The 12,509-nt window shown below is 47.4% G+C and overlaps 1 protein-coding gene across 1 annotated transcript; it reads right to left on the bottom strand.

Annotated features, from left to right (window-relative positions):
- Positions 1-239: 239 nt before the first annotated feature.
- LOC136542220 (protein ALTERED PHOSPHATE STARVATION RESPONSE 1-like) lies at positions 240-6,309 on the bottom strand. Its single transcript, XM_066534557.1, has 4 exons — positions 4,148-6,309; positions 3,907-4,052; positions 2,892-3,115; positions 240-1,933 (listed from the first exon to the last, which is right to left on the bottom strand). Exons 1-4 carry the CDS (start codon positions 5,754-5,756, stop codon positions 1,180-1,182), a joined length of 2,733 nt encoding a protein of 910 aa, XP_066390654.1. The 5' UTR covers positions 5,757-6,309; the 3' UTR covers positions 240-1,179.
- Between the last annotated feature and the right edge of the window lie 6,200 nt (positions 6,310-12,509).

Genomic DNA, 12,509 nt, shown 5'->3' with positions numbered 1-12,509 from the left:
CACGGCGACGCGAGGCCAGTCCAGCTCCTGTCATCCTTTTCCGCGGTGTGCAGCCATCGGATCGGATCCATGCATGCGCACAGGACAAGCTGCTGGACCCTGGCCACACGCAGCCTGGTTGCCATAGCTGCAGCGGAAGGGAAGCCAACTAAAAACTCACCATCGTCATGCTGTACTGCTAACCACCGTTACAACTATCCATCTGGCAATCACCACAGGTGGCTCAGAGCTTTCAGCAATTCACAAGCACGGCGAACCGGGGTGTAAAAAAAATGAATAAACCATGGCACAGCAGGTTTTAATAAGTTAGCTAGCAGCTGTACACGGGGTGCTACAAATGAATTAATAATATGTATAATAAATAAACAAAACCAAAAAAAAAGTCGACGATGGCCGAACGGGTCAGGGGCGTCTACCCTACAAGCTCATCGATCTCTGGTAACCCTACAACGGTGCGGTTGCACCGCGAAAGCCGCAGTCCAAACACTGCAGAGGAAGCTCAAAGCAACATGTCTCGGCCGCGGACAAAAGGCTCCAGCTCGATTCATCCAGCGTCACCTCTCTGTACAATGTACATTGGCATGCCAAAATGCAGCGGTTATGGAAAAACTTCTGATAAATCTGATAGCCTGGCCCTCTTCTCATGGGATGTGGGGCGTTCCATGAATCTTGGATTTTTATGATAACAGGATCTTGTTTGCCCCATGCTTTGATCTGAACCAAGATCATGCGGCTTACATCTTCCAACTATCTTCTGGGGGTTCCCGGTGAACTAGAGGTCCGTAATTCAGCTTCTCAGATGCACAAGGGCCTGCCGCTTCACTCAGTCGCTTCAGGGGTCTCCCAACTACCAGAATAAGTCTGGTGATTTTCTATTTTCATAACTGTGCTTCCCAATTATGGCTTGAGGAGAATGGCGGGTCATCCAGATCAAAGAATGCAGCACGTTGCCCAATCATGTACAGATCAATAAAACCCCCATGTTGCAACCTGTTAACTTCACCAAGTACCACAGGCCTCTACACCAGAGCTTGAAACCCAAAATCTTGGGGTGCCTGGCGAGCAAGGTGCATCAGCTGCCACTAGGGTTGTGCCACTGCGCCCTAGGAACCACTGAAGTCAGTCCCTTGCAATGACAAAAGCTCAAGTCCTCAAGCAGAACTTTAGCATTGGTAGGAACTAGGAAACACTGCCACTCTCCTGTGCAACTCGGGCTTTCTCTTCTTCGGCGCGAAGATGGAGCTCCTTGTATGTATTTGCAGATGCAGAAGTGAAGTTCTCCATTGCCTCAAAAATATTTCTCAGACTTGTTTGTAAACTGCCAACTTCAGCACCAGGGCCTCGCTCATGTAATACTTGTGCAGACAAGGATACACTGCCCTGGTTCGAAATGAGTACAAGCTTCTTATTTTGTTCTTCCAGAGCCTTGCGCATTGATTGTTCATCTCTTTCCATCACCCTAAGATCCCTGTCCATACCTTTATTCGCCATCAGACCCTGTCTTTGCTCTGACCTGTGCCTCTCCCAGAGGTTCAGCACGTTGGATGCAAAGGCCTGCATTGCCTCAACTACTTCTTTCTCAGATATCCTGTCCACACTGGCAGCCCAATTATTACATATGACGAAAATCGGTGGCCCTCCTAGCCTTCCAGGAGAAAATGGAGGCGCCCCATCCTCAGTTTCCTCAGGAACGTAGATAACACCATTTCTCAGCCATTGATTTAAAGTTTTAACATAATTCTTTTGAATGCTAACCCATGCAACAAAACAAGCAATCCAGTCCAATAGCTGAAGCTCTAACCGCTTGATCAAGTCCATATGAGCGTCACCGAACTTTGCAGTGTCAATCATGGAGTCTATGTTTTTAGCTTGGGATATGGCATGCAATTGTATCTGATGACATTCTAGCATAACGCTCCACATCTTCATCAACCTGAAATATATTGTTTTTTTAGTCTCGAGAAATAATCTATGGCAAATATACCAACGTACAAATAATCAAGTAACTCTGGACAAAAAACAGGATTCACAGATGCCAACTTATACATCTAAGAATACAACTCATTGTAAATACAATTTTGAATCGAAGAATGCATGTACAAACTCCAATCATGTTTTATACATCTTTTATGTCAGGAACACCAATGTCTACCTTCTAGAAAGTTCTCCAAACTTTATTCATGATGTTACACCTATATGTCACTCTATCAGTATTGACACAGGATTATCAATCTATTTAGGCATGAATCACAACAAATATGTTGTTCCTGTTTTGTTAGATATTGTGTGGGTTACTTCCAAGAAAACCATTACGATGATGTTTGGTTCAGAAACTGTAACGCAAACAGCAATGTAACCGAAAAACAGGCATAACGTTAATAAAGTAACAGATCACTCGATATGTTTGTTTTTCACACGGTAATGGAAATGGAAAGGGCCCTGCATGCGGCCATGCACCTCGCAACAGGCGGAGCGGAGAAGACCCGCAGCCGGCCTGGTCCAGAAGATGTGGAGCAGGGTAGGAAACGCGCAGATAACAATTCACACTCTTTTGGCAGGGGTAACAAATTCCTACAGGGCGGTATGGGATTACGGCATGACCGAATTATGGATGGACGGAAACTAACACGATCATACGTTACCCGTTAGCAGTGTAATTGAATGACGTTACAAATACATGAACCAAACAGCATCTACTACTTAGGCCAGTGAGAACCTTTTGAGTAATTTATTTCCATACTATGAATTGCAGAGGGAACCAAAACCAAATTACTAGTTAGACAAGCGCAAAACAAGACATGCCAAAAAATCAGAACACAGATAGAGGAAGTATTGCAATAACGTGGCTAAAATAAGAAGGGTAGAGCTGCTTTGAGATAAGAACTGCATACCCTTGAATGAGCTCACAGGTTTGTGGCCACAACTCTTCATCCCTCAACTTACTAATCTTTTCTGAAATAGTGTTTACAACCTGGATAGCTATGCTAATCTTAGTTGATAGCTTCCTGATGTAAAGTTCAGTGGCCTCAAGCTTATGAGCTTCTGCACCTTTCTCATCTAACATTTTCAGCTCCTCACGTTTTCTGTCATACAGTACCCGCATCCTCTCCTCTGTCTGTCAGGCCCAAAAGAAGTTACATCAGTTTACACGGTACAAAAACAGAATTAGCACATCCGGCTGAAAAAAACAAGCTGAAAAGTACGGATTATAAGACAAGCGAACAGGGCCGTCTGTAAGTCCCAAAGGAAGTTACATCAGTTTACACAGTACAAAAAAAATAATGAACTGGAAATCCATGCTGCCTTTTACTAGGCCTGACATAACAAAAACAAAACAAGAGAAATTGTTCAAAAAACATGGACCCATAAGTAGGCTGGCAAAGTAAAAGCATTATGGTGTCAGAGTGAAGCCTTGGGAACAAAAAGGCTGAATGTAGAAAACATAAAGCCCATGCAAAAGAGAGCACAAAACCATAGACACAATCATTTCTCGAATAGACCATTTCTCAAAAAGGAAAAAGGGAGAAAAATGCAAGGATATTAGAAGCACAATTAATTTCTTAATAACATATGAATAGGCACTCCAAAATAGGTATTGGTGCGGGCACATTCATAATCATAACCTAAACTAGCTACTTGATCTGTAATTAGCGTCTTGAAGTCAAAACTAATCAGAAGCTAAAATTTCTATATACGGCAACCCCAAAAATTTTAAATAGAACAAAGCCAGGATAACATGAGAGAATGGATAAAATCTGGAAACTTCACATACGAGATTTTGACTGTGCACTCTCAGTTAAGATCTACAAGCATGTAGGTGCAAGCAGATAGAATCATATGCCCAAAAGCGATCTCACATACCACAACATTCCTAACAAATCCAAAGATGTAAAGCACATTCTATACCTTAACTTCCTCAAGAAGCTTCTTCTCCCACATGTACAACTTCTGTAGTGTAGAGGAGAGGTTGCCGGATCCCATCGCCTTGTCCTCTTCAAAACGCAGAACCTCCTCCTCCATTGTCGGTATACCACAAACCATCATTGCAGAGACTAAATGGCCAATTGTGTCAAATTAGCATTCATACTGCTAAGTGCACAGTAAGACTGAAAAATATTATTGCAAATGTGAAATAAGCTTTACCAACCTTTGAAACCTGAACTCTTCTGGTAGTAAGGCATCTTTCCAACCTCAAGCATCTTGGATACCTCACCAGCTGATTGAGAGGCACGATCGAATTGAGTCCTGATCTCCACCACCACCTCAGTGTCATCAATGTATATCTTCTCTGATCCTGTGGGTGGTAGACCGGCAACATGCTGCCGTGGCTCCGAGTGTTGAACTTGTTCTCCGACAACACTCTTCTCCACTACATGCACGTCATGCTCCAAGCTGCTCCCACTACTGCTGGCCTCAGACGCCTTGGACTTGCGTGGCAGTTCATCTCCCGTACTGCTCCTACCCTCTTCCTTGGCCGCCTTCCCGTTCCCCATGTAACCCTTCACAGGGTGCTTCTCATCACCATAAGCTTCCTTGACTACCTCCATGTCTTCGTCCTCCAAGTCTGGAATCCCTTCCTCCTCGCGCACATCCTTTGAACTCCTGCTGGGAGAGTATGGAGCTGCTGTAGCAGTTGGTTGCTCGTAGTAGCTCCCATAAGTTTCAAACGGGTTCAGGAAGTCCCAGGTGGACACCCTGGGCGGAGATGGAGGCGGTGGTGGTGCGGCTGGCTCACGGGAGGAGGAAGGGATGTCTGCTGGTGGTGCAGGAGCAGAACCACCTCCATAGGAACCACCATAGGCATACTGATTATATGAGCCCGAGCTCTGCGGTGGGTAGTACCCACCACCATAACCGCGCGGGGGTGGCTGCTGCTCACCATTGCCGGAATAGTAGTGGACCTTGGCGTTAGTTGCCTGCAGGCGGTGCTCGTGCGAGACTGACGGTGGAGGTGGCTGGCTGCGAGCGTAGTTGATGTTAAAGAAGCTCTGGCCATATCCACCTATGCCACCATAGCTTTGGTCATAGCCACCAGCGCCGCCGCCACTGCCCATGCCACCGTAGCCCTGGTCATCATAGCCGGCGCCGCCGCCACTGTAGCTTTGCCCGTAGCCGCCGCCGCCCATGACACCATAGCCTGGTTCATAACCGCCGCCGCCGTTCAGGCCTATACCGCCATAATCAGGACCAGGACCCGGACCAGGCCCAGGCCCATTGGCGTACCCGTAGCCGTATCCAGGACCATACGGCGGCGGAGCATACCCGGAGGCATAGGGCGGTCCCATCTGCGGCGGCGGAGGACCCGGCTCCCCGGCGGAGCGGACGACCTCCGGGCCGCGGCGAGCCGGGTCGGGCTCCTCGTCGTCGTGGAACTTGATGTGCCCGCCCTCGGAATCGGAGTCGTCGTCGGAGAAGTGGATATGCCCGTCGTCGGGGCCGATGCGGACCTGCTTGGCGACGGGCGGCGCGGCGGAGGAGGACGCGATTGCGGGAGGCGGCGAGGCGGCGGGGAGGCCGTAGCCCTTCCGCTGCTGCGGGAGGCGGAGCGCGGGCTCGGGCGGCGGCGGCGGCAGCGACTGGACCCCGCGAAGGAAGTCGTGCAGCAAGGCGCCGACGGAGCGCAGCGACTCGGCGTAGGCGTGGTGCGCGTCGGCGAGCATGTAGCGCTGGCGGATGGCCAGCGCCAGGAGCTCGGAGCGCTCCCGGCAGTGGCGCACCGCGTACTCCTCCTCCATCTTGGACTGGCCGCATCCCATGGCGACCCGACCGACCGGGGCAGCCGGCTGCCTGCCGCCCGCAAGAACCGCTTTTTATTCCTCCCCTCGCTGCTTCGCCCAGAGTCACAGCAGCGGCGGCAACCGCATAGCGGCGGGTGGGTCGAATCTAGAGGGGGAGCAGCGGGCGGGCGCGGAGGCGAGCAGATCTGGGGTGGCTACCTCCTACCGGCTACAACGGGGAGTGGTGGAGGGGACGGGGGCTCGGCCGAGAATCTTTGCCTTTTGGCGTGGGTGGCAGCGGGGAGCGGCTCGTCGCGATGCGCGCGGCGCAGGTCCTCCTTCTTCTCAGGCCGAGGTGAAAACCCGCCCGCATGCTCCTCCTCCCCCTCCTCCCGCGGCGGTGGGGAGAGCGCTCCTCCGTCCGACGAGGGGAAAGTGGCGGTGGCAACGAGCGAAGCGCTGCGGCCTGCGAGCGTGTGCTGTGTGTGGTGCCTTGTGGGCGGCTTAGAGTAGACTGGCTAGCACGGCTAATGGCTGCGTGTGTGGATGTTGGTTATGGAGCACGAGGCATCGAGGCGCGTCTGCTCTGCTGCGCTTTCGGTGCGGTGGTTTTACCGGAAAAAAAAAGCCGGGGAATCATTTGACGGACGGGGCGGGGTCCGGAGGGGGAGGAACGGAACGGAGACGGTGGAGGGAGGATCGCGGGGGTGGGGCAGCCCAGGGGAGACATCCGTACATTTACGCCTGTCGCCGGCGTGGAGGGCTGGATTTTACCCTGCTGCGCCTCTGCGCTTGCCGCTGCCGCCGCCCGCTGCCAGCCACACTTCGCGGCTGGGTGCGCAGTGCGCTGCCGTGCCGCCCCCCTGCCCCTGCCCCTGCGTTTTCTCCGTTTCCTTTTTCCCTTTTCTTTCACTCGCCTTTTTCTCCGGCTTGTCACGCGTCTCCCCGTGTTTTGTCATGCGTCTTGTTCTCTGCTCGGCTGCTCCCCGTGTTTTGTCACGTATTGCTGCCATTTTTCTAACGGTGGCGGCTGCTGGTGACGTGGAAAATTTTGTTGTGGGGGCGCGGTCGAGGAGATGACTGGTGAGAGATGGTACGAACTGAATGACTGGGGCCTGTCTGCGGTTTGGTGTGATAACTGATCATCGATCAGCGAGGTTGGCGTTTGGTGCGAAAGTTTATGAATCCGGGTGCTGCCAGCCGCGGCTGGATTTTGGATCCGGCGGTTTCTGTCTGTGCGTGTGATGCATTGATGCCTCGTGTTCGATAATTTAGGTCTCGTTGGGTCACGGAGCTAATAGTCACCTGCTAAGAATTATTTTTTTTAAATATAAACAAGTATAGCTAATACTCCATCCGTTCAGAAAAAACATACAATTCTAGCACAATATCATAGTTTAGTATCTCAAATTTAATTAATTATAGATAAAATATCAATATTTATGATATCAAATGAATACCGTTAGATTATTTACGAAATATATTTTCTTAATAAATTAATTTGGATTCATAAATGTGAATAGTATTCAGCAGAAATTTGGTCAAACATCCCAGAAACCGGCTTGTTCGACTTGTTTTTTCAGCCGGAACAGTATTTTTCTCTCACAACAATTCAGCTACAACAGTGATTTCCAGCCAGTTTCAGCCAAATTTCAGCAAGCGGAACGGGGTCAAACTACTTTTGCTGGCACGCAACCTGTAGTTGCATGTTTTGTTGGATAGAGGGAGTAGTCTATGGCCATGTTCGCTTCTCTTATAATCCGTCTTTTTCAGCTTGTTTTTTCAGTCGGAACAGTATTTTTCTCACAACAAATCAGCTAGAACAGTGTTTCGCCTTATTTTTCCAGCGATGCGAACGGGGCCATAATTATTAGTTATTAATACTTTCTCTTTCATTAAATATAAAGTTCGAGGAATTTAGGAACAAATTATGGAGCAATGCAAATGACCAAACTTTGTGCTCGTCATATTTAAGTCTAGTGATAGAAACTGATAGCATCTCCAAGAGCCTTTCTAAATCTCACTCTCTAAATCATCATTTGAAGAGTCATTTGCATAAAAATCGCTTTCTATATTGAAGGAAGTCTCGTAGAAACGCGGAGTAATTAACCAGCTCCATTGTCTTAGTGTTTTTGGAGTTGCGCCTACTATACGAGGACGGAGGGGGCGTCTCACTGGTTAGATCAAATTAGCTAATAACAATTAATGGTTAGCTAGCTAATGTTAGTAGCTATGAGCTATTAGCAAGCTCACTATTAACCGTTAATGAATCCATGCAGGGCCTTAAGGTCTATTTGTGACTACTCCACCAACTCTCCTCCATCAACTTCATCGTAGAGTAGCTTCATAAAAAACATAGAATTTTTAGAGTATCTCTTTAGATGTTTCACGAAATCTATCTTTTTATAGAGAAAAAAAGATGTCTCTATTTGGTTAGTAAAGTTAGGAGCGGAACTGAAAAGAAAAATAAAGCAGAGCGGTCTTAAACATGTTCGTCCAGTGCAATCAGCTGCCTAGAGATTCCATAGGATGAGAAGGCCGTCAGATTCCCTAAAATAAAAGAGAAATTCTCGAGAGAAGAATGGAATTTACCTTTCTCAGAGGAGATACGATAACATTCGGAAGCTGGCTATGGAGAGATAAGAGATTGGAGCGTGGATTTTTTTCATAGGAAAGCCCTCATGATTAGCCTTAGATCCCTCGAATCTCATAGGACTAGGGCTCTTGATGGGTTGAGTGGGATTCTTTGTCGTAGATCAAACCGAGAGTGTGTGCTAGGCAACAATTATTCGCCAAGGGAAAATAAAGATCGATCCTCGAAAAGGGTAGACACACAACCTTAATAAGGGTCTAAACATATATTTAGTTCCACTACTAGTATTAGCTAAGGAGCCGTTCCAACACCGGCCAGTTTGACGTACAAATGCATAGGACCCAACCACCTATATATTAGAAACATATTAATAGATCTAAACAATACTCTAGTAATATTTAGCTAGCTAGCTAGTTAATACTCTCTTCATTTTAAATCGTAAGTCGTTTTGGTTTTTGTAATAAATACAAAGATTTTGTTATACATCTAAACATAATTTATGTATAGATGCGTAGTAAAGTATATGTATCTAGAAAAAATTAAAATGATTTTAAATTGAGGATATGGAGGGAGTAGGTATTAGCGAGCTAATGAATTAGTAACTGTTAGCTAGCTAGCCCCGTTGCAAAGGGCAAGTGTTGGCTGCCTTGTGAGAGAAAATATGAGAATTAAAAGTGACTGTAGAGAAGGGAAAGAGAGGAGTGAGGTCAAGGCAAGAAAAGAAATATGGTTTGGATTGGGTGTTTAGCTTAATTTTCTAGTGTCTAAATGGAGTACAATTTTTCTCACAAGACGACGACTACTACTACTAATTCTACTTGTGCTTGCATTGGTTTTTTTTATGGGTGGAGATGTGTTGTCGCCATTGCATAGTGTGTGTGGGAGATAATAACTATGTGGCGATCACCAACAGAATAGGGAGCCTAGCGCTCGAAGATAGTGAGCACGCAATGTAGTTTCTTTCTTGAGATCTACTCCTTCCATTGTAAATTACAAATCATTTTGGCTCCCTAGGTATACGAGTTTTGCTAAGTCTCCAAATATGCACTACAAAACAAATGCTATGTACCTAGTATAGCTAAAACGACTTATATACTCCCATCGTTCATCAAAGAATGGAATTCTTATTTTTCGAGAAGTCAAATAGTTTAGACTTTGACTAAATTTATATGAAAAAGTATTAACATTCATGATATAAAATAAGTACCGTTAGATTAGTTACATAATATATTTTCATAATAAATTTATTTAAAGACATAAATGCTAATACAATTTATTATAAATTTGATCAAACTTGAGTTAGTGTGACTGATACGATTTTCATAATTGTATTCTTTTGTGGACAGGGGAGTATTTTTTTTTAGATTTACACAGCACAACGTAGACACTCATAATACGCATGCACACTCACCCCTATGAACACATGTACGCAGACCCTACCCCTATAAGCACCTCCGAAGGACTGAGCCGGCACGTCTTGAGAATCACAAAGTCACCATAGACGCATCGCTGTCGACGAGGACGTCGCCTATGACTGAAAGCATAGCGTCGTTAAATCTTGGAATAAATACAGAAAAATATGAGTATCCGTACCAAGTCAAGGACTAATGCAGATGAGCACATTTTAAACCCAAGCAACTAATCTATGATCAATTCGTACGGAGAAAGTACTTTAAAAGGATGGACTTATAAGAGATGGGCCGGGCGGAGAAAAAAGAAGATAGACTTACGTGCTGTGCTGTCGAAGATGAGTAGGAGTACAAGAGAGGACATGTTTAATGCCAAAAAGGTGAGAGGGTACCTGATGGTTGGATACACATACACGTACACGTAGTCCGATCGACGATCCGGAATCGTACGTCGACAGAAAGAAAGATATTAGGTATCAATGTCTTGTCTCAAGGGTACAAAAGCGTGTATCTTGTATCGTGCAAATGTTGATGTACGTACGTATAGCATAGTATCGCTAAGATGTACTGCTTACTTCTACACCAAAATATAGCACGTAGTTTCTGAATTTGTCCTAAGCCAAAATATTACCGGTAGTATTAGGCGCGTCACCGTAGCACCTCTGCGTCTCAGCTCTGAACGCTGGTTCTTCTCCTCGCGTAGCTGCGGCACCCGCCGCTTCCCGGCCCTGCCGCCGCCCGCCGCTTCCTCCCCGCTGCCGGGCCCTAGCTGTGGCGATGAACAGAAGTGCGCCTGCATGTGTCGTCCTTGACGATTCCGTCTCGGAGCGTTTCGTTGGCCGTTTGGCCAAAGCAAGTACTCCGTACATGACAACTATGCTGACACGTTCGCGCAACTGGTTTGAATGGAGAAGGAACAATAATTGCAAAAGGCAGAGGCACGTTAGTACCCTGGCATGCTCGTGCTGCATGTAGGAGTAGGCTGCTGCTGAAGCAGTGCACCACCGCCGTACCCCAGCTTTTCTGTTCCCCTGAAAAGGCCGTTTTTCCACGACTAGGGATCGGGATCGGGATCGGATATGAGATACAGCACTCTCCTATATATGCAGCTGGGCATCACTTTGCTCGGCAGCCAGCCTAAAGGATGGATCGTCGGGGCCGAAAAGCACAGCACCTGACCTGGTATCTAAAACTCGCCTGCGGTGGACAGATAGCCCCGTAGTTTTTCCGTTGGAAAGAGATCTCTCGGTGCAGGTCGAGTAAATCTTCGAACCTCATGCCCTACCTTCACATAGGGGTCTGTAACTCTGTGAGTAGGGCAAATACTTTTCACCTGTGCTTTAAAATGCAGGACAGACGAGGGAATTTTTTTCTACACAAACTACGCATTACCGTAGCCGTGTCGGACCGGGGCCTTCACCACGACGGCGACCGAACCACGGCTAACGCTCGCTCGCAAACCCACTCGCACTCGGCCATGGCGGGCGAGCCCTCGGCAGGCTAGGGGACACGATGAGAGAGACCAGGGTTGGGTCGCGCCACCCCAAACACGTCGTGGTCTCGCTCGGTCGTCTCCGGCTGCCTCTCCGCTGTCCGTCTCCATTTCATTTCATCATGCAGGACCCGAGGGCCGTCTCAGGCTAGTCCTCCTGGTGCATGGCTCATGGCCGCGTGTGCATGCATGCAGATGCAGGCGCGCAGCGAAACGCCGAGGTCGCGATCGGTATCTGCAGTGATTGCCGGCTGCTGCTGCTAGCTGCTGCTTCAGTTTTTTTACCTGGACGGCTGGCCGCCACCGCCAGTAAAAAGTCAAAATCGGCCGTCCAGTGTTCCAACGACAGCGCCTTTGGCACAGGCGCAGGCACAGGTGGAAGAAGACGAGGCGGGGGAGCAGGGAACCGCCCATAAATAGGCTGCAGTCATGAAAAAGTTGCAGTGGAGTGGCATGCAGCAGACTCGACTTGACTGGCGGACCCGGTGGTCACTGCGCTGCCCGGTGGTGAAAGAGCTACGGAGTACTCGTACTAGCTAGGGCCTTATTTAGATGCCATCAAAATTCTAAGTTTTTTCACTCTCTCCATTACATTAATTTTTAGTCGCTTGCATGGAGTATTAAATGTAGGTAAAAAAAATAACTAATTACACAGTTTAGTTGGAAATCACGAGATGAATCTTTTGAGCCTAGTTGGTCCACGATTAGACAATATTTATCAAATAAGACGAAAATGATACTATTTATCGGGTTGAAATTTTTTCAGCATCTAAACGAGGCCTAGGCCTTGTTTAGATGCATCCCAAATTCCAAGTTTTTTCACTCTCTCTCCATCACATCAATTTTTAGCCGCTTGCATGGAGTATTAAATGTAGGTAAAAAAAATAACTAATTACACAGTTTAGTTGGAAATCACGAGATGAATCTTTTGAGCCTAGTTGGTCCACGATTGGACAATATTTGTCAAATAAGACGAAAGTGGTACTATTCATCGAGTTGAAATTTTTTCGCAATCTAAACGAGGCCCTAGGAGCCGTTTCTCTCAAAAGTGACGGCTGCCGGGTGACTCCGCCCATCGGCCGGCCGGGGAAGGGATGGGAAATGAGCGGGTTAATGAGGCGCACCAACCGCGGCCGCCGGCGGGGCCCTTCGCTCGCGCCCACGAGGCGCAGGCGCAGTGAAGTTTGGTTCCGCCTCTTAAAATTGTAGTCGCTGTTCTCTTAAATATTGAACACTATTAAATATAGATTAATTATAAAACTAAATATACATATTGGTATTACTTTGCAAGATGAATT

The sequence above is a fragment of the Miscanthus floridulus genome, chromosome 3 (assembly GCF_019320115.1).
Source record: "Miscanthus floridulus cultivar M001 chromosome 3, ASM1932011v1, whole genome shotgun sequence".
In the NCBI taxonomy this organism is placed as follows: Eukaryota; Viridiplantae; Streptophyta; class Magnoliopsida; order Poales; family Poaceae; genus Miscanthus; species Miscanthus floridulus.
Note: the sequence above shows the minus strand (reverse complement) of the source record. Positions and strands in the feature narration are given on the sequence as shown.

Coding starts and splice junctions, on each gene's coding strand:
- LOC136542220 (XM_066534557.1), bottom strand. CDS start 5,756: ATGGGATGCGGCCAGTCCAAGATGGAGGAGGAGTACGCGGTGCGCCAC. Junction 4,053..4,147: donor GAAGAGTTCAGGTTTCAAAG/GTTGGTAAAGCT, acceptor TTGGCCATTTAG/TCTCTGCAATGATGGTTTGT. Junction 1,934..2,891: donor ACCTGTGAGCTCATTCAAGG/GTATGCAGTTCT, acceptor AATATATTTCAG/GTTGATGAAGATGTGGAGCG.